The 21,640-nt window shown below is 46.5% G+C and overlaps 1 protein-coding gene across 2 annotated transcripts in view; it reads left to right on the top strand.

Annotated features, from left to right (window-relative positions):
* Window positions 1-21,640, top strand: part of LOC140408391 (limbin-like) — a 217,202-nt gene that overhangs the window by 109,171 nt on the left and 86,391 nt on the right. For both annotated transcript variants that reach the window (XM_072495516.1, XM_072495515.1), the window contains exon 14: window positions 8,440-8,909. In XM_072495516.1, coding sequence (XP_072351617.1) covers window positions 8,440-8,909 — 470 coding nt within the window. The remainder of the gene's footprint in view (window positions 1-8,439; window positions 8,910-21,640) is intronic.

Raw genomic sequence — 21,640 nt, 5'->3', positions numbered from 1 at the left:
AGGAAAATTCAAGCTAACACCTGGGGCATTATGTGAAGCAGTTGTGGCAGAAGCTAAATGTTACTTCATACTGGAATAGAACGATGTTCAACTCCTATTGCTAAAGGATAGCATCTGTGGACGTATTAAGAAACCCTTCAAAGGAGGAGGAATTTGTCACAGTATTTTATACCAAACCCCATGACCCCCTATAGATATTCCTGTGCTAACGTTCATGAAAATCCTTTGGGAATGTTGAGAGTTGAATAGTTTCTCTGCAGTTGCATTTTCTTTCAGGTTAATACCACTTTGGTGATACCATTTTGGTGCATTATCAGTTAATGGAATTTAACGTCGAGATACAGTAGCTGATCACAACCAATTCCCCCAATGGTCAGTCGGTAAATGCTTTGCGACATGTTACTGTGTTATCAATATTGGCCAGCATCCCATGATCTGCTGAGTTAATCACTCTCCCCCAAAGCAACAGTAATTGGTGAGACAATCTGTGCCAGAATCCCTCTGACAAGAAGGAGAAAAATCAGACCGATTTGTCACTCCTGATTATTGTAAGAACACAGAGTTTGATATTCCAAGACATACATGCCAAGGCACAAAATAAATCCTTAACTTCTGGCAATTAACTCCTTGATAAGGAACCGTTCAGTGTCTATATCGTCCATTATTAGGTCTAAGTGAATGAAGCCCGAGTCTCTGACTAATCATCTTATAGTACCCATTTTGGATTAAATATCTCAATGGAGATACCTGAAGAGATTCTCGAACTCATGATTAGGGATATTTTCATATCTTTTAGAACTTTATCCTTACGAGCAGCATTGTTGAGTCAATCCCTTTCCATCGATGGTTTTCCGGTATTTGCTTCAGCTTTAAGTTGATAGGCTCATTTGGTGGCTTGATTATCTGTTCCACTTTGATCCTTAGTTCTGGATACCCAACATCACGTAAACTAAACATTTGCCACACTACAAAGCCGAAGTACTGCTGGAAATGTGTAGATGCAGGAAAGATTTCCCCCCCTGGTTCGGTGGGGTCCAGAACCAGGGGACACAATCTCAGAATGAGGTAGGTCATTCAGGATCGAGATGAGGAAGAATGTCTTCATGCCAGATGGTGGTAGATCTTTGGAATTCTCTGCCCATAGGACTTTGGAGGCTCAGTCACTTTAGTATGTTTAAAGCAGAGTGTGGTAGCGTGGCCCCTGGCCCCTTTAAGGAGATGGGCTGCTATTGACTGGCTAAGAGTCAATTACACGGGAGCATGCGAACCCCAGCCAATGGGGTGTTTGCACAGGGCCCTGGGAGCAGAACCCAGAGCAGTGTGGACCAGGTAGCTGAAGTGTAAAGACCTTTTCTATCATGTTCTGTGCCTGTTATCTAACTGCCTGTGCCTTTCATCAATAAACCCCTTTATTACTGGAAGCCTCCAGGTATGTCTCAAGCCATCACATTAGTGACAAAGTAAAACTTTTTGATCGCGTTTGGCAGCTGTCATGAATTGAGGGGAAAGGAAGGAGCAGTTGAGAAAGTAAAGAGGTTCCAGCAAGAGTTGGTATCATTTAAACTGTGGGTGCCAATGCCTATCACTGGGAAACTCGACCCATTTGACCAAGGGGTTCAATCATGGAGACAGTACATCGAACGACGAGTTCTTTTTTACCACAAATGTGATCACAGGTGAGGAAAAGCTGAAGATTTATGGGTACCAAAGATATAATTTGATTAGGAACCTCATGTCCCTGGAGAGACCCCACTCAAAGACCTTTGACCAGATGGTAAAATTGATTATCGGACATTACAACCCAAGGCCCTCCATTATCCTCCAATGTTATAAGTTTAACTCTAAAATGAGGGAACATGAAGGGTCTGTCTCAGCCTTCATAGCTAGGCTTCTCAAGCTTTCTGCAGACTGTGAGCCTGGGACTGCGTTTAGCAAAATGTTTTACGTGACCGTCTGGTTTGTGGGACCATAACCTTAATATCCAGAAGAAGCTTCTGGTGGAGACCACAATTATGTAGGAAAAACGATCGAGATATCTCAGGCAACGGAATGCACTGAGAAAGGCACCACTAAGCTTCAAAGAGTGGCTAGAGAGGCGATCAACCATGTATGGGCTGCAAGGGCTGTGGTGTAATCAACAGATACAGCTCAGAGTCAGACATGGTCCTAGGTCCAGAACTGGAACCCAAGTAATGGAAAAGAATCAGGGCATCAAATCGAACCCTACATCAGCAGCTATCGTTGGTGGTCTATCCACAGGAGACTTGGCATGTTTGGAAGTTTATATGCTTCTGTTGCAACCGAAGTGGCACATTCAAGCACAATGTTGCATGAGACAAATCACACTAATGCAAAACAGCAGCAGTCCACAGTGCTGCTGAACATAGTGGAGAAGAGCTCAGAAGAAGAGCATGCAATGCGTCAGGTGAATGGAGTCCAATTAAATAAGACTGCTCTGATTGAAATTGTCCTGAGGGTAAATGGTAGACTCCTTAAAATAGAAATTGACATTGAGGCTTCAGTGACTGTAGTGGGTGAGCAGACCTTCCAATATCTACGTGCAAAAACATAGTCTTCAGGCTTGAAGAGTTCTACAGCCAAGCTTTCGACATACCCGGGGGAGATTTTGAAGATTCTCGTAACAGTGAGACCCCAGTGGCCTACAGAGGGCAAGAGACCAATCTGCCTTTGGTTGTCATGGAAAGACATAGACCCAGTATATTGAGAAGAGTCTGCCTACAGAATATTAGGCTGAATTAGGTGGAAATGTTCAAAACATCTGATTCTGTCCGCCAAGATGTCTTGAGGAGGTATGAAGACCTTCCACAAGGAATTGGGCCAGATTGAGGGCGGAAAGTCGAAGATGTATGTCAATCCAGATTCGACACACATTCTTCAGAGCCAGACCAGAAGGTTGAAGCAGAGATAAAGAGATTGGAAGAACTGGGTGTAATCAAACTGGTGCAGTTTTTAGAGTGGGTGGTGCTGATAGGCCCTGTCCTTCAGCCTGATCGGTTGAAAGGGATTTGTGGGGATTATAGGCTGTCCCGGTCAATTGGCATCCAATTCCCGAAATTGAAGATCTCTGCGCCAAGCTGGTAGGAGCCTCACCTATTCAAAATTGGAGCTCCGTCACACCTACCTGCAACTCGAGTTGAATCCGGAGTCTCAGAGGTTTGCTACAAATAATATCCATAAAGGCCTCTTCCAGTACACCAGACTGCCGTTCAGCATCTCTTCAGCCAGCGCTATCTTCAAACGCAATATGGAAAATCTCCTCCAGGGAATTCCCAAGATGGTGGTTTACCTTGGTTATGTCTAGTCACCTGCACCACACCAGAAGAACACATAGCCAGCCGAGAGGAAGTATTAAAGAGGTTTTGTGATGCAGGGGTCTGCTAAAATGCAAAATGTCTGGCCTCAGAAGTGGTACATCTAGGATTTTGCGTTGATGCGATAGGGTTGCACCCGTTGGAAGAAAAGGTCAAGGCCATATGCATCATCCCTGAACCCAAACATGTCAGTGAGCTCCTTGGTATGGCCAGTTACCATGGAAGGTTTATTTTGAATCTAGCCACAACATTGGCACCATTACACCAGCTGTTAAGGAAGAATCATCGATGGCAATGGAGGGAACCTTAAGTGGAAGCCTTCCGAGTTGTGAAGCAAGCATTAAAATCATCAAACCATTTGGTGTATTTTGATCTGGGGAAATAAATCTGCTGACACATGGTCCATCCCCTTATGGTATAGGGGCCATCTTATCCCACAAAATGGTAGATGATTCAGAACTCCCTATTGTCTTTACTTCAAGGACTCTTTCTGAAGCAGCTATGTCCAGATTGAGAAGGAAAGTTTATTGGTTATATTGTGTCTCACCAGTATGTGTATGGTTGATGGTTTGACATAGTGACTGACCGCAAGGCACTACTGGGCCTGTTAAGGGAAGAGAAGCCCCTACCACCCATAGCCTCGATGAGGGTGTAGCGTTGGGTCCTGCTATTGATGGCTTACAACTATGCATTTCAGCACTGGCCTGGGATGCAAATTGCTAATGCATTAAATTGCATTAAGTCGCCTGCTCCTACCCAAGAACATTCCACCACCCCCGGTACCCCAGGAGATCATTCTAGCCCTAAAGTTCCTAGACCCTGCCAATGTCTGCAGGGCACATCCGCACCTGGACTCAAAGAGATTCTTTTTTTTCAAAGGCCAAATGAATGATACAGTCTGGCTGGTATTACAAGAAGCGTGAACAGCTGAGGTCCTACTTCACTCGTGTGAAGACGGCGTGATTCTGTGGGGATCACAGTTGTTCATCCCGCCTCAGACCAGGGAACCCTTCCTTCATGAGATATACAGAGCCCACCCAGGGCAGGAAAAGATGAAGATGTTGACTTGGAGATATGTCTAATGACCAAGCATTGACAAAGTAATTGAAGAACTAGTACAACAGTACCATCCTTGCCAAATGCAGCAATCTTTGCCGCCTTCGGCCATACTTCACCCCTGGAAATGGCCAAGTCACTCGTGGACCAGGGTCCACATTGATTATGCAAGTCCATTCCTAGGCAAGATGTTTTTGGTGCTGGTATATGCCCAATTGGAGTGGCTATTGGTTCACGAGATGGGGCCCATTACCTCCACGGCCACAGTAAATGCCTTGTGCCGAGTGTTTGCCATTTATCAGCTCTTGAGTCAGTCATTTCAGACAATGGCACGCCCTTCACCGGCAATGATTCCCAGCATTTTGTGAGAGCAAATGGCTTACGACACAGATGGTAGCCCCTTACCACCCTGTGTCGAACAGTCGAGCTGAGGGGGCGTTCAAACTTTCAGGAACCAGAGATTGGCTAGTTCTTTACCATTGTACAGCTGAACCTCTCATTCGAACGCAGGGGTCAAACCAGCTGAGCTGCTCATGGACTGTTGGTTGAGAATCCGATTGGACCAAATTTGGCAGGGGGTGTGGAGGCAGGTCTGGCCTCCCAGAAGCGTGAGAAGTCAGAGCAGAGAGGTGAGATGATGTTCCTGGTGGGAGATCGGTTTTAGTCTGATGTTTCGATGCCGGTTTGCCTTGGTTAGAAGGCTCAGGTTGTGACCCAGTCAGGGCCAGTGTCTAATGTGATCAATGTTAATGGGAAGACTGTCAAAAAGCACATCGACTACCTGAGGAGGCGAGGGGTGATGACCCCAGACATGGAGCTGACAGGTCCACCAAGCATTGTGAATGCTCCTGCAACTCGGTCCAGCAAAGGGGAGTCAGGGACTCCCATTTCTGTTCAACCTGCTACGTCTGTCGAGGCCAGTGAGGCTGGTTCGCCTGTCATCGAATTGGGCCCTGCTGAGTTGATATTGATTGTTGACCACTCGTTGCCCAAAAGAAAGCCAAGCATGTGGCTGGGCTACAGAGGTCCAGGAGGACCCGGAGGTCTCCGGACCGATTGACTTTTTGATGGACTCGCTTTCCTTGGTCGGCGCTGTTAACTGTTATAACTTTTGTATATAGTTTTGGAGGTGGTGTGTTAAGAGACCTAAGAGGGAGGGCTGCGGGGCATGGTCCATGGATCACATGACCGGTTAAGGGTGAATTGCGCAGGAATGTGGGAACCCCGGCCAATGGGGAGTTTTCATAGGCAGGCCCCAGGCAGTGTGAACAAGGGAGCTGAAGTGGACCTGTTGTATGGTGTCCTGTGCCCATTATCTAACTGCTTTTGCCTTTCATCGATAAACACCTTCGTTTATTACTGGAAGCCTCCAGTGTATGTCTTGAGCCACCACCAGAGGTCTTTTTCAGGATGGCAGCCCGTGACTAGTGGCTTGCCAGCGGGGTCGGTGTTGGAACAAATGTTTTGGGAGAATGGAGCCCAGTATTTTTTCTGTAAAAAAGTTTTTCATCGTATCGCCTCTAGTTTTTTTTTTTTTGCCAATCTGTAGCTTCTTCTTATTAACCCTGCAGTCCACTGGGAACAGTTTCACTTTATTTGCTGTCTTCAAATGCTTCATGATTTTATACACCTCGATGAAATCTCCTTTTAGCCTTCTTTGCTCAAGGGAGAACTCAAATCTCAAGCATTGAAACTCACATTGCTTGTGGCTTTCATTAATTGGCCCCAATATTGACAGGGGCGGCTTTTTGAGTGGAAGCTTTGGAGGGGAGTTTAGGTGCCGTCCAGTAAGGTCCTAAATTTTGACTCCACAAACGGCACCTTTTCTTTTCAATCAGCCTGAATGGCAGGCTTGGCTCCCAGTCAGATAGAGGACAATGTGGAGGCGGCCACAGGCGCAGGTCGGAAGCCTGCGGTTATGGAAAGTGAGGGAGTGGGCAGGGAGGCAGGTAAACTTGTGCGGCCATGTGAAAAACCGTTGGTCCTCCATTTACGTTTCTCTGAAGCTCTTCTCGCACCTTCCTTGAGCTGATGGGGTTCCTCAGACCTGTAAAACCCTGTCAGCCAATGATAATCCAGTGATAACGGCAGGTTAAATGTGAGGCTGCCACCTTCCTCCAAGTTGGAAATGCATGGATGGGGCGGGTTTCGATTAGGTTTTTAAAACTTTCACATTTCACCGACCTTTTTTGAGGGTTAACATTATCCCCATTGTTCCTGTAATAATTTGGAGCTTTGCTTTGCTCTATTTTAAGAAAAGAATATTCAATGTTAAATAATTAATAGCTTAATACATGTTGTATTTTGTTTTCATGTTGGGTAAAATGGGATTTGGCTCAATGCGATGCATCCATGGAAGAATAGCCATATTTATTGAATTGGATTGGATTTGCTTATTGTCACGTGTACCGAGGTAGAGTGAAAAGTATTTTTCTGCGTGCAGCTCGACAGATCATCTAGCATGTGACTAATAGTGACAGGGATGAGATGCTAGAGGAAAATTTATGTCAAATGAACCGTATCTTAGCAAAAGGTTAGCACAGTCAGGGGGGGAAAATTTTGATGAGTAACAAATAAAATATGTACTCATTTTTGAAATTCATGAATTGTTCCATAGGATAATGGAAATGCATTGAACAAATGAGATTAAGTAAATCGGAACCAGTTGGTGGCAGTATTGTAGCTGGCAAAAAAGAGTAGTTGTTTCCAAAATTCATTGAAAGCTGGCCCTTCACGAAAAGAAAATACATCTACAGTATAAATGTGGAATAAAGGCACGAGTATTATGGAGAGGTTTGTTTGCAAAGCATTGCTTCTGGTGCTGTACAAATTTATATTGATTCCCTGGAGGCAGACAGCAACATGGGCCTCTACCTTGGGTGGCCCACATGGTGTTCTTCGTTAATATTGTTAAAGAATGCTACGCGGGCCACATAGCTAGCAATCTCCAACGCTGCTTGCTCTGGGGATCAACTTAGGTCTGCAATGCACTGCTAGGAGCTACTCAGCCAAATTCCTCCTAGCGGTTTCCCTGTCCTGTTTCTTAGACCAATGGTGGATACCATGGCCCACACTACCTACTTCTAAAGCGTCGCATTTAGGGGATACCCCAATGATGCACTGGGAATCCCTCTAGCAAGTTCTCAGGTCAGGGTTTACCAGGCAATTACCCAGAAGTGCTAACTTCCCCTGGACAATTGCGCTGGGTTGGGAACCATCCGGCAAATGCGATTTAAATTGTTAACTTCAGATGGTCCTGCCAGTTTAACCCTGATAGTTACACTCCCCACCCTTCCGGTCCAACCCCCCAGGACCAGCCCACCACCTCCGATTCAGTCCGATCGCCCTCCAGTCTTGCCAACCTTGCTCCCCCCTCCACATCCTGACTGTTCCCTCCTCTCCGGTCCGACTCCGCCCCTCCTCTCCAACCCCACCCGGCCCTCTGGTCCGACCTCTTCTGCCTGCCTCCCCCTTTCTCCAGACTGTTACCACCCCTCTGGTCCGACACCCCTCCTACCCACCTCCAGTCCAACCGCCTAAAGTCCAACCCGCCCCCCCACACACACATTTTTCGCAAAGTCTCCCCAAGAGTGTGTAAGCGATTGTCTGAACCACTTACATTTGAAACATACCTTCTCCTTTAAACAGCTAGTGCCATAAAAAGGGGACTTTCCTTTGGTCCCTACACCCCAGTTACTCCACGGCAATGGGGTCGGGAATGCTCCTGTCTCACCTAGCCTGACTGAGGAAGGTCAGGCGAGACAGGGGCTTTGCATTGCAGCCAAGGTAAGTCCATTCAGGGTAGCAGTCCACCAGCGATTGCCGCACTAAGGAAATTATGAACTCATGTACGACATGATTACAAACCTAATGGAGGATATCCTGTTTCCCCTGTAGCCACTTCTGTAAATGGGAGTGGCTTTGCCACAAAATATATTGGGATACATTTTGTATGTTTTTATGTTTCCTGGAGCTGGAGAGTGCCCAGTTAGGAACAGTATTACATCAAAGGGAGAGGACGTTGTGTTTAATGTAATTCTTTGTGCTGCAGATTTGTGAACAAGAGCATCATCAAAAGCAACTGGCATCTCTTCTTCACACCTCAGGAGAAAGACGATTCAATTATAACAAATACCTTGTGTATTGGCACGACCTGTTAAACAGTCAAAGTGCAGAACTTGGAGAATTGGTGGAGAAATTGGACGAGGAAGCAGTTGACCAATTGGAAACCCTTCATATGCAACTTACCAAAAATGCCTCACTGAAAATTAAAAAGTTACGGGTGGAATTTGTGCAGGAATTGGTCCGCCTCGGGGCCCCAAAGGACCATTTAAGGCAAATGGCAGAAAATCAGGATGAGGAAGTAAACACTCAGGACAAGAAACAAAAAGACCAAGAGGAAAACAGCAAACGTAAAGCTAATGAATCGCTGGAGAAAGTGAGGGAAGAATTATATCAGCGGCTACAATCCGAAATTGAAGAACAGAAATTCTTACGGCATTGGAATCAGTTGGTTTTCCAGTAAGTTTACTAAGATTTTTAAAACGCCTTCTTGAGATATTGACCAGACCGGATGTGGTAGACCTTCTACTTAAACTGCATGTGGTTCACAAGGTGCAGGTAATCCCACAATCAGCACTTAAATACAGTGCTTTAAAAATGCTACATAAAAGGGCAACTCTTTTTACGGCGAATAAACACCCCGGGAAACATGCTTCCCTACAATCAACTATACAGTCTGGACAGATTTTTCCCCTTTTTCACCCCCCCTTCCCCCGCGACGAACAGCCCCTCAAACACTGCCACAAACATCGCCCACCTTTCCTCAACCCCCGCTGAAGAGCCCTTAACTCATACTTTATCTTCTCTAATCACAGCGCAGGAAATTGTATAGGTCACCCAACCACGCCGCTACACCCGATGGTGATGCCGACCGCCACTCCAGCAGAACTCGCCGCCATGCAATCAGGGAGACGAAGGCCAAAACCTCGGCCTTCCTCCTCTCCATGAGCTCCGGCTTCTCTGAGACCCCAAATATCGCCACCAAAGGGTGCGGGTCCACCTCCTCCTCCTGGCTAAGACTGCAAAGACTCCCGCCCAGAATCTTCCCAATTTTTCGCAACCCCAAAACATGTGCGCGTGATTCGTTGGCCCCCACCACACCTCTCACACTCATCTGCTACCCCCTGAAAGAACCCACTCATTCTTGCCCGAGTCATATGCGCCCTGTGCACCACCTTAAACTGTATCAGGCTCATGAGGAGGTCCCGTTTACCCTACGCAGTGCCTCACTCCATGCTTCCCAATTGATCTCCCCATCCAACTCATAACACCAGTGTGGTGAGCTACTTACGAGGGCTAACTGATTTCCCATCCAAGATTGTAATAAAGAGATTGGAATGCGGATAAATCTAGTATCCCTGTTCTGGAATTCCACTTGACTATCTGGGAGGAGGATGGGGGGAGGTAGAGGAGGTCATGGTGTTTTTTTTTTCCTGGTAATATTTAATCTTGCAATGTAAACATTGCCAGCAAAGACTCTAGTCGAATTTCTCCACCTTGCGATGCCATAAGCGGGAACCCCAATCGGACGTCCAGGTAAAAGCGAGGTCTGCGTCCGGCGCCAATTCGGGATCCATGCTCCGGTCCCCCCCTGGTGGCTAGAACAAAGTTTGCGCCCCGCACCGGCGGAGACATGGAAAACTGCCATTAGCATGCATTTTTATGTATTTAGCGCGTTTCACAGACAATGCTCCGGACCTCCGCGCTGCTCCATTCCTCTCAGGCGGGAGTCACGTGGCTGCGATTTACTTCAGGTATTTACAAATGGGATCTGGCCGCCATGGTTGCTGAGGGGGAGAGAGCAGTTAAAACTGTTAAAATTGCTGCGCTTGTTGGGGGTGGCTGCCAGTGTCAGGGAAGTAGCGGGGCGCAACTTGGGGACAGCTCCATGGATTTGGGTTGTCCCCCTCTGAATCGGGCTCTCCGGGCTCAGATCTCCATCACTGCAGTATGTGGTTTAAGCGGAGCCATTTCATAAAAGATCCAGGCCCCTTGCTGCTCACTCTGCTGGCTGTTCACTGTGTCCTGTAAATGTTCACAGAGCCTCTGGTTATTTGGGCACCCACCCAGGCCATCCCTCTGTAAATCCTCAGACCCCAGCTGACCCATCAACAGGATGGATGCGGCCAATCTCAATAGTGGCACACCAGGTGCAGGCACTTCTCAGTCATGTTCCTCTGGGACTGGCCACATCCCTCTGGGAACGTGGAGAGACACTCATGGCACCCTCAGCCATGACCCTTTGTGAATGGACCAAGCACTGGAGTGCCGGAGCAATATCCATGTGGGCCTGTGACTGGGCTCCCCTGTTCTGAGCCTCAGCCATTGATCGCACAGCTTGCCTCAAGCCTCGGATATCTTGACCCATGGCTGTGACCTTTTGACCCAAGTCTTCCACCGCGTACGGCACCAGTTCAGTGTCGGCCTGGGTACCACGCATTGTCAGCACGTTCTCCTGCACCTGAAGGCGGTTGGACTTCTCCGACAGCATTTGCAGGTGCTGGAAAGTTGCTGACACCCCCTCCTGTAAATCCTGGCTCTGCATCTCCACTAGTGACGAGATCATACATTCCAGAAGCGCGATATCTGTCTGGACTGCAGCTGCTTCCTGGGATCGGGCAGCCCACTGACTGTCCACTCCCTCGGGTGTCTCTACCTCCAGCTGATGTGCGGCAGCATGTGTGATGTGCGCACCAGAAGGTGACCCAGGGCCTCATCACTAAAATGTCCCACCGAGGTGATGGTATCTGCGATGGTGGAGGGTACAGATGACAGCAGTGACGAGAAGTCAGTGTCTTCCCCGGACTGGTGCTCCGGGGTATACTGGGCATGTGGTTGGGGGGTGGGGAGATAGCCCAGACGGGCTGACTTGGCCGGTTGGTGATGCTACAAGACAAAAGACAAGACTCACTGTGAGATCTTGGGACGGAGTGGCCTGGGGGAGATGGGTGACTCACTTGCTATTGAGACATCACTCTGCAGTGGGAGCTCACTTGGTTCTCACATGCTGACCATAGTGTGGGAAATGGCCCTCTCTGCACCTCCCTGGCTAACTCCATTGCCCTTTGCTCCGCGGTGGTTCGAGCTCGGAGGTCCCGGACATCCCTTCCGGGCTACACCCGCTCTCTTCCGTTATGGAAAGCCTTTTACTAGGGAACACATGAAGGACATGGTGAGATGTGTAGAGACGGGTTATACAGGGGGTCTGCAGTTGGTGGCATGTGTGGGCAATGCGCCTGGCTTAAGAGGGCAATACGGGTGTTGGGTTTGGTGCAGGGTGGGATATGAGGAAGATGCAGGCAGGTGGGTTTTAATTGGCTTCTATGGGAGTGGGGATGTGATGTGATGAGTGATGGACAGGAGTGATGACAGAGGTGGTCACTCACCCGGGTTGCCCTAAGGAGGCTGCTCATCTTTTTTCTGCACTGCGTGCCGACCTGCCTGGTGAGGCTGGCAGCACTGACCGACTCGGCCACTTCCGCCCAGGCCAGTTGACGATAGCGGGATGGAGCCTCCTGCTCACTCTGGCCAATTGGTGTTCCACCTCTCCTCAACCGCATCCAGCATTTGATTAAGCTGACTCTGTGAATTTCAGGGTAGGCCTCCTTTGTTGGAAATAAAATGAAATGAAATGAAAATCGCTTATTGTCACAAGTAGGCTTCAAATGAAGTTGCTGTGAAAAGCCCCGAGTCGCCACATTCCGGCGCCTGGTACGGGAATTGAACCGTGCTGCTGGCCTGCCTTGGTCTGCTTTAAAAGCCAGCTCTTTAGCCCTGTGCTAAACCAGGCCCTAACTAAATGAGAGTGTGTGGGGAGTCGAGTGCTGATAAGTAGCTGCAGATTGTCAAGCTCTCCAGCGCCAATTCCGGCCTCCATGAATCTAATGCTGTCGGGAATGAAAATTGCTCTATTTTCACGTGGACAGAGTGCTGGACCATTAGCATGTCCTGAATCGCTCCTCAAATAGCGCCCACAACGGTAAAGTGAACCGCACACAATTCTGTCCCTGCGCCAATGCTTAGGACTGGATTCTCTGCCCCTGACACCGCCAACGCAGATCGCAATCGGGCGTCCGGCCAAAATAGAGTTTTGTGTCGGGCGCTGAATTGACCACTATGCTCTGGCACCCCCACTGGCCACAGGATCAGAGCTCTCGTCAGTGTGCCAGCGGGAAGATGTAAATGATTCTTAATGACCCATTTGCAGTTAGCGGGCCGGGCACCTGATTCTCCGGACCTGCATGATTCTCAGCTGCTCAATAGAGACCCCACAGGGAGACCCTAAATAAGGCGATCCCTCCCAGAGACCGTCAATCTAAAGGGGCCCCTCAGAAATCCCCTAAATTAAGACGCTCCCTAAATAGTGAGACCCTCTCAAGGCACCCCCTAACTAAAGGGACCCCCCCAGAGACTCCATAACTAAAGGGACCCACCCGGAGACCCCCTAATTAAAGGGACCCCCTCAACCCCCTAAATAAGGAGATCAAGGGATCCCCTAACTAAAAGAACCTCCCACAGGGACCCCCTAATTCACAGGACCACCCCAGAGACCCTCTAACTAAAGGAACACCCTCAGGGACCCCTGAACTAAAGGGACCGCCCCCTTTACGAAGACCCCCTAATTACACGGACCCCCACCCCCACAAACTCCCTCAGAAAACAGACACCTGTCTGGAAGCTAGAGATCAGTCCAGACAGGGGCAGTGAAAGAAATTACTGTTGTAACACTCACCTGGAATCTCCACATGCCCATTCCTGGAAAGAGAATAGCTGTGACCTGTATTTAAACCGCTCGGGTCCCTTAGCTGCAAGCTAGTCATTTATTTCTGGTAGTGGACTGTGATTGACAGCTTGTGAGCTTTTTTTCTTCATTTTCTTCATTCTTAATCACAATATTTATAAATATCAACCACATCAAAGAGGGTTAAGTACTGTCAATTTAGAGCTCAGCACTTCAAAATCACTCGAGCCTGAAGGGGATGATTGGAATGCACTTAACTCTGTTCCAGGCGGGAGTCTCTTTTCTGGGGGTCTTTGGGCAGGGGGTTACTTTAACTCGGGGGTCTCTGGGAGGTCCCGTTATTTAGGGGGTCTTTGGATGGTTCCTTTAGTGAGGGGATTCCTGTGGGGGTCTCCCAATAAGGGGTCCCTGTGGGGGGTTTCCCTATTTAGGGGGTCCGCAGGGGTGTCCCTTTAGTTATGGGGGCTGTGGGGGAGAGTGGACCCTTTAGGGAGGGGATCTGTGGTGGGGTGGTCCCTTTAGTTTGGGGGTCTGTGGGGGGGTTCCCTTTAGTTAGGGGGTCTGTGGTGGGTGGTCCCTTTAGTTCAGGTGTCTGTGAGGTGTCCCTTTAGTTAGGGATGTCTCCCTATTTAGGGAATCCCTTTGGGATCCTCCCTATTTAAGGGGTCTCTGGGCAGGTCCCTTTAGCTAGGGGTCCCTGTGGAGTATCCCTATATAGGGGGTCTTGGGGTGCGGGGGGTCGCTTTATTTAGGTGGCCCTGTGGGAGTCCTTTTAGTTAGGGGGTCCCTGTGTGGATCTTCCTATTGAGGGGATCCCTGCAGGGGGTCAGTTCATCTGGTACTTGGGGGAAGGGGGAGCACCCAGAAAATCTGGGTGTGTGCAGCTGCTTTGTGATGCCAGGGGATGAGGTGGCCACTCATGAATGTTCGCTATCAAGCAGCCCACTCAAAATGGCGGCCTGATAGTGGGATTCCCTCAGGAATCCTTTGTATTCTTCGCTGTACATAAGTGTGTTAGACGTTTTAGTTGCTGTGATATGAAGAGTCTAAAGTTCTGTTCCTTTTTCACAAACACACATTTATTTCATTCCAACAGCCTTTGCACAAAACTCTAACTATACATCACCTGACAGAGGCCACCTGAAGCCCCTTTACATATCGCTGTCAATTAATGGATACTTAACATAAATGAGACAACTAATTGCAATGTCTCTTAACCCATTACTTAACAGTCTCCCCTTCCTTGGAGAAAAAAAAAAATTAGGTGACAACAAAATTTCAAGAAACTCAAAAACACACACATGATTTCCCCCCCGCCCTTTTTTTTTTGTTTGGCCGCGAAAGAAAAAAAAAAACAGTCACAGAAACAAGCGCCCTTCATGAACAATATCCAAAAGTTTCTGTGAACTCGCCCCTCTTTTCGTAAAACAGTCTGACAGTTGATAGCTCCTGTCAACCCATTTAATTTTTGTTATTTCCCCTCTGTCCAACATCTGCTTCAAACTTGCGATGTCTATCCGTAACCTCTTTTCATTGACACTTTTTGTAGAGTGCACATTTTCCCACAGGGATTTATTGTCAATGTGACAGTCAATAGGTATATTACCCAAATCCCCTAATCCCAAAATTTCTGTCAATATCTGACTTATATAAAAGGCCATATCCACCGCCTCTACAAGGCTTAACGTCTCAGCAGCCAAAGTGCTTTTTACCACTCTCCTTATTTTCTTTGTTTCCCATACAAGCGGGCAACATTTACCATTGTTCCCCAAAAGGAAAATTATAAAACCTCCTGCGCTTGAAACCCCATCACATAAATTTGCGTAGGACGCATCACTATAAACTATGAGTTTCAAGTGCTTAAGGTCACCTAAAACCGGGAACTTCAAAACACACACCAGCATTTTTAGTTTGGCCAACGCTTTATTTGCTCTTATTATGTCTTCCAGTTTGGGATCATTCATTTTTGTACTCAACTCTAAGACATCAAAACTCACGTCCGGTCTAGTCTGTCTACCTAACCAGTTCAGTTGCCGAATTAAACTTCGCAGTTGCTCTTTTTCTATCTTTGAAACCATTGCGTCTTTTTGTGAAACTCGGCCACGCCTAATTGCTATTGGGCTGATGCTTTCCAAATAAGATTGCTGACGTAAAGTTGCCCCTAACTTAGTCTGTCCAATTTCCAGTCCAATATATTTAAATGCACCGGAAGCCTGACTTCCAACCCTGAATTCTTTCCTCAAATCAGAGACTACAATAGCTTCAAAATCACTAGTCCCACCCCACAAAAAATTATCGACATGCATCATAAAAATGCCAGAAAGATTTCCTTTATAGTGCCAGTAAAACATTGCAGGATCTGCTTTCAACTGGCAACAGCCTAACTTTAACAAAACTGACCTTACCGAAAAATACCAGACTCTAGATGCATCATTTAATCCATATACACGTTTGTTCAACTTCCAGAGTACCCCTTCTGTGTCAGCTGCTTCTTTAGGAGGACGGAGAAAAATGTCTCTCTGGGGCTGATGCCCCTGCAAAAAGGCAGCTTTTATATCTATAGATTTGCATTCCCATGCCTTTGTGGCTAATAGAGCCAAGAAGATCTTTAAAATAACCTTTCCTGCTGTAGGTGAATCAACCCTTAAATCCTAATCTTCTAAGTTTTCTTCAAATCCCCTTGCCACAAGCCTGGCCTTTGCCTTATAAGTTCCATCCGGAAGAACCTTTTCCGGTTCACCTTTTCCGTGCAGATCCATCTGTGGGATAGAGCTCTTTGGCCCCTATCCGATACTTCTGTGTATACCCCAAATTCACTCCAACTATGCAATTCCTGCTGTTTACCTTCTTTGATAACTTTTTCATCTAATTTATTTGAAGCCACCAAAATCTCACGTGTATGTGGGCTTCTACTCCTATTAGTATTTGTAGTCTTACTCATGTTCCGAGACCTTGACAAACTATGTTCCGAGACCTTGACAAACTACGTCCCCTCTCCCGCCTGGTAACTTGTTCTATGCTGCTACTGCTTGATCTTTCCCTTCTGCTGTGGGATGTCCTTTCAACAGTTCTCGACCTTTCCTGCGGACCTGTTCACTATCCGAAATACGATCTGAACTGGCACTGCGTTTCTGTGCCCTCCATTTTTTAACTTCGTTTTCCCAATCCATTGTCTTGACTCCTTCCCTGAATGCTGTACATTCAACCAATGTTTATACTTTCCAGTGGCCTTCCCTGCTCTACTAATAACAGTTGCATCCTTCCATTGACGAGACCCTTCAGGCAAGTATGTCACTTTTGTACCAACTTTTGGCAGTTGCCCTTTCGGAAAAATGGTCTGTTGTAATTCATCAGAAGTGTTGTGTTCCTCCACAGAAACCCTGTCTATATCAGTTAATTGGACCTCATAGTTCTGTAACACATGCGTACCAGATGACTCTGGTTCCTCGTCATGTCTGTCTGCTCTGTCTAATCTGTACCCATTATCCTTGATGAATGTACCCTAACAGTTTGATTACCATGTTGCAAAATAATTGTTTTGCCATCTATGCCTATGATCTTCCCTGGGCCTTTCCATTCATTAGAATTGTCTCTCTTATAGTATACCATGCCTCCTTGCTGAAAAACGGCATCTGATGGCCGTACGTTATGTCTTAAAGCTCTGCGAATTCTTTCAGAGATTTCTGCTTCCAAAAAAGCTTTTCTATTGCTGTGTAGTGCATTTAAATGTTCAGCAAAACCAGAGCTAATTGTAGTCCCCTCCCAAGCTGGAGGCTGGTCATCCAAAAATGGACGGAATTTTAGGATTTCTACCAAACACTAATTGATAAGGACTATAGCCCCCAACCATCTGCAATGAATTCTTTGCATGTACTGCCCATGCTAAAGCTGAATTTAGCCTGCAATTTGGTCGATCTGCCAAAATTTTCCGAAACATGTCATCGATGACAGCATGATTTCTTTCGCAGGCACCATTACTAAATGGGCTTTCTGCAGCCGTATTCATAACTCATGTTTCATGTTTTCACACACATCCCTAAACTCATCATTAGCAAATTCTCCCCCATTGTCCGTAAGGAATTTTGCCGGTGGACCCATTCCTGTCCCTAGCCATTTTTCCATGATTTGATCCAGGTATACTCTCTTCTTTACTTCGTACAATCGTTGATTGACTAAATCTGGTTGCTAAATCTACAAAATGCAAAATAAATACATTATTTGCTTTATCCCAGATCTTAAGGTCCATGGCCACAATGTCGTTAAAATCCCTGGCCAAAGGTAGGGTTACTATCGGTCGTGCTGGTGTCCTTCTGTACTTCCTACAAACTTTACAGCGATCACTAACCTGTTCTATTAGTTTAGTATAGTCGTCATCCCTTACCCCTGCATCCTTTAATAAATTTTACAGCCTCCGAGGAGACGGATGTGCAAATTGCCTATGCAGTTTTAATACCACAAGCTTTTTATCAGCTAAAGTCCCATTTTCAACTGCCATTAACACATCCTTAACCACTCTACTTGAAATATTATTTGTCAGTAATGGAATACAATAGTGTTCCGACTGTGTAAATTTTAAGTCCACCGTCTTTCCAAAAACTGTTGCCTTATCCTGTTCCATATCCAGTTTCATGTGTGCTTTATTCATCGACGGTCTGCTCAGAAGCAAAGGTATCTCACTTGATACAACATCCGTGCTAATGAAATGATTCACTCCGGCAATATTGCAAGGGATCACCACTCTTTTCAGCGACTTCAGAGTATTATCATCCCCAAACCTGAAACTTGTAGAACTTTCAAATTCCTTAACTTTGTTACGATTTTCAGCATTCAAAGAGTCCAGGTAACGTTTTAACCAGTCAATTCCACACACAGTAGATGTGTAGCCACTGTCCAATACAGCACAGTTGAAGGACTCTGCAACCAACACCCTCATTACTGGCGTAAAACTGCTTGTCAATAGGACAATGCCTTCTTTCTGGTCACTATCGTTTTCCTCTTCTGACTCTTCCGTGTCATGTGTCGCTTCAAACACTCTATCATAACGAGTTGGACAGTTGAAAGCATAATGGTATTGAGAGTCACATCGAAAACATCGATTTATCATGCCCCGTGCATTTCTGGGGTTCATCTTCCTATTGTAGGTTCTAACTGGGTTTCTGTCTTCATAATTTCCTTGTCTCGGTCTCCTTCTATAGTCTTGAGCCCTGTTCGTAGCCATACGATTTCGCCATCCTGTTAGTAGTGTATCTTCCATATTCTGCCTTATTGTAGGCTGACCTATTTGGGTCATCAGAGCCATCGGAATCGAATGTTTCCCCAGAAACTTTTGTAAAGCTTTTGTCATCTGTTCGAATAAGGTATCCTTATCAGTAAACTGAACTCCTGTCAAAACCAGGAGCCTATCCATGTTGCTCACTCTAGCACAGTCAAGTAATTTAAAGGCCAACACAGACTGTGGAAATTCCAGATTGTGTTTCTGCAGCCTTTTATATAGTCTGCCAAATTCCATTATATAGTCTTCCATGGAGATAGCCTCCATTTTCCGGAACTTATCAAAATCTGACCATGCTTCATATGCACTTAACAAGTCATCTTTCTTATAAATCTTATCCATATAATGTAATAAAGTCTCCAGACCTTCTTCTGAGTCTAACCCTTCCAATTCCAGCTCAGAAAGCACTTTGTTTCGGATTTTACTGCCATATGGTAGAGAAAGAGCCAATGCCATACCTTGTTTTCTCTTCCTCAAAGCAGTTACCTTAGTCCACATAACTACTGCACTTCTCCATTGGTCGTACGATTACCTTTCAGAAAATAAGGGAGGATAGTCCTATCCAGCCATCTTTATCCTCGGTTCAGCCATATATCCCTTTTTTTTTTTTCTTTTCTCACTCACTCCTTGGTTTGATGTGGAAAAGATGTATCTTTCAACCCTTCACATTTAACACAGCAACCATTCTCTGCTACCACTTGTTAGACGTTTTAGTTGCTGTGATATGAAGAGTCTAAAGTTCTGTTCCTTTTTCACAAACACACATTTATTTCATTCGAACAGCCTTTGCACAAAACTCTAACTATACATCACCTGACAGAGGCCACCTGAAGCCCCTTTACATATCAGTGTCAATTAATGGATACTTAACATAAATGAGACAACTAATTGCAATGTCTCTTAACCCATTACTTAACAAAGTGTGCATGGCAAGGGATACTGACACAGAAATCAGTAGCAATTCTCCAGCGGGAGAGGATTGGGGTGAATTTTCCACCTGCACGAACGAAGTATCCTTCTGCCAGCGACGGAGTGCCACCAAGGAGCATACAACTGGGGAGGCGGAGAATTCACCCCATAGTCTCCCAAATGAAGAATCCTGCCTTTAGTCTTCAAAAGGACAGCATGGTGGCACACTGTTTAGCACAGTTGCTTCACAGCACCAGGGCCCCAGGTTCGATTCCCGGCTATGGTCACCGTCTGTGTGGAGTCTGCACGTTCTCCCCGTGTCTGCGTGGCTTTCCTCCCGGTGCTCCGGTTTACTCCCACAGTCCAAAGATGTGCAGGTTAGGTAGATTGGCCATGCTAAATTGCTCCAAAAGATTGGGTTAGGTGAGGTTACGGGGATGGGGTGGCGGTGTGGGTTTGGGTAGGGTGCTTTTTCCAACGGCCGGTGCAGACTCGATGGGCCGTAAGGCCTCCTTCTGCACTGTAAATTCTATGAAAGTGAGAATTTCACCCAGCCTTTACGGCCCATCCCAATTTATCCTTCGGAATGTGATGGTGAACCTCCTGCTTGAACTGTTGCAGTTCATGTGCTGATGGTACTCTCCTATTATTGAACATTTCCCCACAAAACTGAAAAAATGAGATAGGTTGTTCGCTGCCATTGTTGTCATTGGCTGTCTCTCAGTCCGAGGAGGATACCCATTCGGGGTTGTTTATTCTTGCCATGCGTCTTGATGTGGCTTATCAGACTGGCAGATTTAGAGGCACATGGACCAGGATGTCCCATGAGGCAGTGGGATCCGTAGTGCAGGATTTGCTTCCTTTTCTTTCTTTCTCTGCCTCTAAGTTAAGGCATTTGGACTCGAAGCATGAGGCAGCTCGATGGTCAAGTTGTCACCATTTTGAACGATTAGTGGCAATCTTCACCCAGTCATTAATATCAATGCTGCCACGCTTCTAGAGTATCTTTGAAATGTTTTCTTTATCCTCCCCTGGAATACTAGCCATTTGTGAGGTGAGGAAACGGGGCGAGGCAGGGGAGATGCTTTTTGGTCATCCGGACACACTGTCCAGCCCAAAGCAGAATTCCAACAGCTGGAGGCTGACGCCCAAAGACAAATTGGAAGAAGGGGCTGATAGATTATCGGGGGGTAGGCAGGAATGTGGGGTTCAAGTTACAATCCGATCAGCCATGATCTTATTAAATGGCTGAGCAGACTCGATGGGCCGAGTGGCCTATTCCTGCCCCTAATTCGTATGTTTGTATAAAGGACAAGAGAAAGCCCAAGAGATCCAGTAAAATTCTGACCATCTTGCCATTCAAAACTTTTTTTCAAGGGCACCATGGCCATCTATAGACCAAGGTCAAACGGACAATAACCCCTTTGCCCACAGAATAATATTTATCTTAAGAATGACAATGTCATCCATCAACGCTGGTCGCTTGTTACATGCTCTGCCTGACAGTGTGATTGACCTTTCCGCATTCCGCATTGCGTAATTGAAGATATTGACAAATCAATATGGAAATTTCTATTTCTGTGCTGTTTCTATCAAACTTTACTGTCAGCAGAAAAGAGTTGTGGGCTGGATTTTGCTCTGCTTTCCTGTGCTAAATCAGGCAGGCTTGCAGCGAGGAAAATTGGACAATGAGACATATTGCTTCCCTGGTGGCTCTCCTTTCCCTGCTTGAAAATGTCAGTGAAATCTGGGTTCCAAGTTATGAGTTATCCTTGGGTCAGTGCCAGGAATAAGCTGAAGTGTTTTCTTTCTTCCTTCATGGGATGTGGGTGTTAATTACAAGGCCAGCATTTGTTGTCTATCCCAAATTGCCCTTGACCTAAGCAACTTATCAGGCCAATGCCAAGGGTATTTAAGAGTCAACATTGATTTGGGTTTGGAGTCATGTGTAGGCGAGCCCAAGTAAGGCCAGCAGATTTCCATCCCCCCCTTAATGAATGAGTTCATTAGTGAGCCAAATGTGTTTTTACAGCAATCGATAGTTGTGCTGTGACAATCATCACTGATGAATCATAGAAATCAGCAGAAGGAGCCCATTCGGCCCATCTTGTCCATGCCAGCCCTAGGACACTCAGGTGCCCTTTCTAATCCGACCTTCCTACAGCCGGTCCATTGCCTTGTAGTTTAGAGCTCTTAACGTGCAGTTCCAGGTACCTTTTAAAAGAGTTTAGGGTCTCTGCCTCCACCACCAACTCATGCATGAATTCC

Source organism: Scyliorhinus torazame, chromosome 3 (genome assembly GCF_047496885.1).
Source record: "Scyliorhinus torazame isolate Kashiwa2021f chromosome 3, sScyTor2.1, whole genome shotgun sequence".
NCBI classification, from domain to species: Eukaryota; Metazoa; Chordata; class Chondrichthyes; order Carcharhiniformes; family Scyliorhinidae; genus Scyliorhinus; species Scyliorhinus torazame.
This window is presented reverse-complemented; position numbering and strand designations above follow the sequence as displayed.